The sequence below is a fragment of the Triticum aestivum genome, chromosome 5A (assembly GCF_018294505.1).
Source record: "Triticum aestivum cultivar Chinese Spring chromosome 5A, IWGSC CS RefSeq v2.1, whole genome shotgun sequence".
In the NCBI taxonomy this organism is placed as follows: domain Eukaryota; kingdom Viridiplantae; phylum Streptophyta; class Magnoliopsida; order Poales; family Poaceae; genus Triticum; species Triticum aestivum.
Genome location: NC_057806.1, coordinates 144895723 through 144899785, shown reverse-complemented (window position 1 = coordinate 144899785; position 4063 = coordinate 144895723). Strand labels below are relative to the sequence as shown.

The window sequence follows — 4063 nt, the reverse complement described above, 5'->3', positions numbered from 1 at the left end:
TTGTGTCGTGCTAGGCATTTTTATGGCTGTGGCCAGGTTTGTTTTGCGTTGACGACCATCACCAAACTCGGGCGCCCCTATTTGGCAACATGGGCGCCTCGGTCGTGAAAGCACGTTCCCTACAGCGCCCCCCCCCCCCCCCCCCCCGCCCCTGCCCTGCTCGCCATGTTGGGCCAGCCCATGCGCGTGACGGATGCTGACTGTTTTTTTTTTCATTTTTTTACTTTCTGTTTTTGTTTTATTCTATGTTAAAATAATTCAGGATTAATTTCTAAATTTTCAAAATATTGTGAATTGTCAAAAACCATTCTTGAATTCAAAAATGTTAGTAATTTACAAAAGAATGATATTTTTTTAATTTTAATGAACTTTTTATGAACCATTTTTATGAGCATTTTTAAATAATGATGACCAATTTTTTGTATTTGAACAAATTTTGCATTTGATGAACAATTTTTGAACTTGATGAACAAAAGTTGTATTCAAGAACTTTTTGAAAAAATGATGAACAAATTTTGAATTCAAAGAAGAAATTTTGAATTTGATGAACATTTTTTGAGAACTACGAACAGAAATAGAGCTTGATGAACATCTTTTTAGTTTGATGTACAATTTTTTTAACCTAATGGACAAAAAATATAATTTGATGAACATTAATTAAATTGTTGAACATTTTTTACATGGTTGAACATTTTTTGAATATAATGAACAAAAATATGTTTATGAATTTGAAAAGAAATAATGCGAAAAAGTGAAAAGTTAAAGAATAAAAAATAGAAAAGAAAAAGGAAAACAATAAGAAAATAAATAAAAAGTTACGAAAGAAACATAATAAATTAGTAGGAAAGAAAAAATGAAATAGAAAAACGGGTAGAGAAAAAAAAAGGGTTTTGGAAAGCTTCTGGAACTTTCCCAAAACCGGTGGGAAATAAACCGCAAAATGGGCCGGCCATACGCGCTGTATAGGATCTGCGGCCGAACTCATTCGGTCCTTCCCCCGAGATTAGAGTGGAGCTCTGCTCTTGCCTTACTCCTTCTCACCCGCCGCCGCCCAATTCACGACCGCGACCGCGACCGACGCGCCGTCATCTTGTCCCTTTCTTCTCTCCCGGCCGGGCTGAAGGCGACACCCTATACTATTTTGTAAGCTACTTAGGGCCCCTACAATTTTGATTTCAGCAGACGGGCGTTATACTATCTTGTAGCTTGCAATAATTCTAGTCCTGTTGTTCGTGAAGGCGTTTTCTCTAGCATCGTTCCATCAATCCAGATGCCTAGGGTTGTGATTTTGTTTGATCTTGTTGCTTTTAGGTTACTTGTACTGTTTACTTCACAGAGGCCCGAATTAATGTTCTTTGTTCTTTGCAAGTTATGCCAGATGCTTTAATTAATGTTCTTTCTGAATCTAGACACCGGCATTTCCAAAGTTTACAGTAAAATATGTCAAAATTCATGAGATCAGTTCTCGCTACTGTCTGATTATCCTACATGCTTAAAAAATTCGATCCTTTTTTGACCTTGATTTTGTAAATGTCAAGAAGCAAACCTAGAAATCTCAGAGCATGCATGATATAGCTAATAGCTTTGGTTCCATTGATGCGTGCAACATTCCCAGGTCTAAGTAGCACTGACAACTCAGTCCTCATTACATGTTGTGGTTTTCTTAGTGCTCAGTTAAACACTTCCTATTATGTCTGTTCAACAGATAAGTGTTCTTGCGGACACATATTTGCTTTTCTTTATGTATGTGTGTCAAAAGGGAAAGGTTCACATTTGTTGGTATACATATGCTTCTTGATGTCCTGTGGTACTGTAACCTAATAATCTTCGTATGCTTCGCTCTAATGTCTCTAATTTCAGTGCAGTATGATGTATACCTGCTAAACGTTAAGATTACCCATCAGCACAGCTGCTTTCCTCGATGGAGGATCTCCCAGAGCCACTGCTAGCAGAGATTGTCAAGAAGGTTGCCAAGAGAAGTGATCTGAATTCGTTTTCCCTTGTGTCAAAGCAGCTCTACTCCATTGAGGCATCACAAAGGGGTGCCATCCGTGTCGGCTCTGGCCTTCACCCTGCTAGAAAAGCCTTGGCATCACTGTGTTCCCGGTTCCCCAATTTGTGGAAAGTGGAAATTGATTACTCTGGTTGGACCAGTGGCCATGGGAATCAGTTGGGCAATAAAGGCCTCCTTGTGATCTCGTCATGCTGCCCCTCGCTAACTGATCTAACCTTAAGCTTCTGTTCACGCATAAAGGATTCTGGTCTTGGATATCTCGTTAATTGCAAGAAATTGATGTCTCTGAGGCTGAACTCCGTCCAAAAAATAACTTCAGGCGGGATCCTCTCAGTGGTAGTTGGTTGCAAGACTCTATCTGCTCTCCACCTTATTGACTGTGAGAAAATCGGGAGCGAGGGCTGGCTGGAGAACCTTGGATGTGAGGGGTCATTGGAAGAGCTTGTTGTGGAGAACTGCAAAGGAATCAGCCAGTATGACCTCCTAAAGTTTGGACCGGGATGGATGAAGCTCCTGAGGTTTAAATTTGACCCTGACCCCATGAGTTGTTCCTGGAATATATATGGTAGTGATGATCTCTCGTATGTGGCTCACTACCCATATAAATATGATTTTTGTTGCGAGAGTTTGACGGATTTGTCATTGGCACACATTGCAACTAAGCCAGGAATAGGACTTCGTTTTCTATTGGGGAAGTGCAAAGCATTGGAGAAACTGCGTCTGGAGTATATCAATGGCCTAAATGACAGTGACATGATTACACTATCCAAGTGCTGCAAAAACCTTAGAAGCATCTCACTTTGGCTCCTGCCACAGTTCTATGGTGGCAATTTCAGGACGGCATTTACTGATGACAGCCTGAAATCTCTAGCTGTCAGCTGCCCTATGCTTGAGTCTATTGAACTCACATTTGATGGTTGTGAGCCCTTATATCCATCAGAAATAGGCTTCACACAGGATGGCCTTATCATGCTCATTCAGTCTTGTCCGATTCGTGTTCTTGTGCTAAGGGGTGCCAACTTTTTTGCAGACAAGGGGATGAAGGCCCTCTCATCTGCTCCATTACTGGAGACACTCGAGCTTGTGTGCTGCAGAGCGATAACAGATGCTGGGATGCGTTTCATTGCACGTGCCCCATGCTTGATCAATCTCACACTCCGGATCTGTGCACAAGTGACTGATGCTGGAGTGGCCATGCTAGTACATGCACTGAAGTTAGAGTCTCTGATCATTGAAGGCTGTGACCGGGTCTCTAAGAAGGCTGTGAAGAGGGTTGGTGGATCAGCTCAGTGCCACACTTCCAAAAAAAGATTGGTTCAGTACTCCGCCGAGTCTGCAAGCCCGGCCGAATTAAAAAGAATTCGCTACTAATGCTGTTTGAGTTTAAAACCATATGCTGGGTTCATGCTGGACTTCGGACGACTTCAGACGGTGCACCACTAGTGTTGCTCTACGGTGCTACTCCCTTTGTCCTATAATATAAGATGTTATTACAGCCAATATACTCACATATTTGTTGTAGTAACATCTTATATTATGGGACAGAGGGAGTACTACTTTGTGTATTTTTCTGTGTTTGCACTTGACAAAATTCACTTATTCTGCCCAAGATTCGGTATTTCAGGTTGTGAACTTGCAGATCGTAGCAGTGCAACTTGATTCTGCATGCGGTGTTCAACATAATTATTTGGCTGTTTGCTTTCACTGTACTTCTGCAACCTGTAATATTGTGGAAACAGTTTTGAATATGGCTGTAGCATGCTCTCTCTCGACCATTTTTTTTCTGACGTGCATATGTACGGTACCTAGCAAGCATCGATGATTCGAATATCTGGCCTGCGCCCATAGTCTGTTTTGTTTAAGTTAGCAAAGGGTTTGAAGGCCTAGCTGGTTTTAAATGAAAAAGAAGACCCTTTTGTAGGCTGGGCAATGGCAATTTGCAAGGATATGTGCGAGTTTTTACTCGCAACTACAAAGGATTGACTCCAGATACATGCATGCTGCAACCGTGCAATAGACGCAGTGTTCATATGTGCAATAGACGCAGTG

The 4063-nt window shown here is 41.5% G+C and overlaps 1 protein-coding gene across 2 annotated transcripts; it reads left to right on the top strand.

Annotated features, from left to right (window-relative positions):
* Positions 1 to 977: 977 nt before the first annotated feature.
* Positions 978 to 3762, top strand: LOC123102675 (F-box/LRR-repeat protein 14). Of its 2 annotated transcripts, none has more exons than XM_044524100.1 (2): positions 978 to 1143; positions 1866 to 3762. In XM_044524100.1, exon 2 carries the CDS (start codon positions 1922 to 1924, stop codon positions 3383 to 3385), a length of 1464 nt encoding a protein of 487 aa, XP_044380035.1. In that variant the 5' UTR covers positions 978 to 1143; positions 1866 to 1921; the 3' UTR covers positions 3386 to 3762. The 2 variants fall into 2 exon arrangements, with proteins under 2 accessions (XP_044380035.1, XP_044380034.1); XM_044524099.1 differs by having other exon boundaries at positions 1861 to 3762.
* The last annotated feature ends 301 nt before the right edge of the window (positions 3763 to 4063 follow it).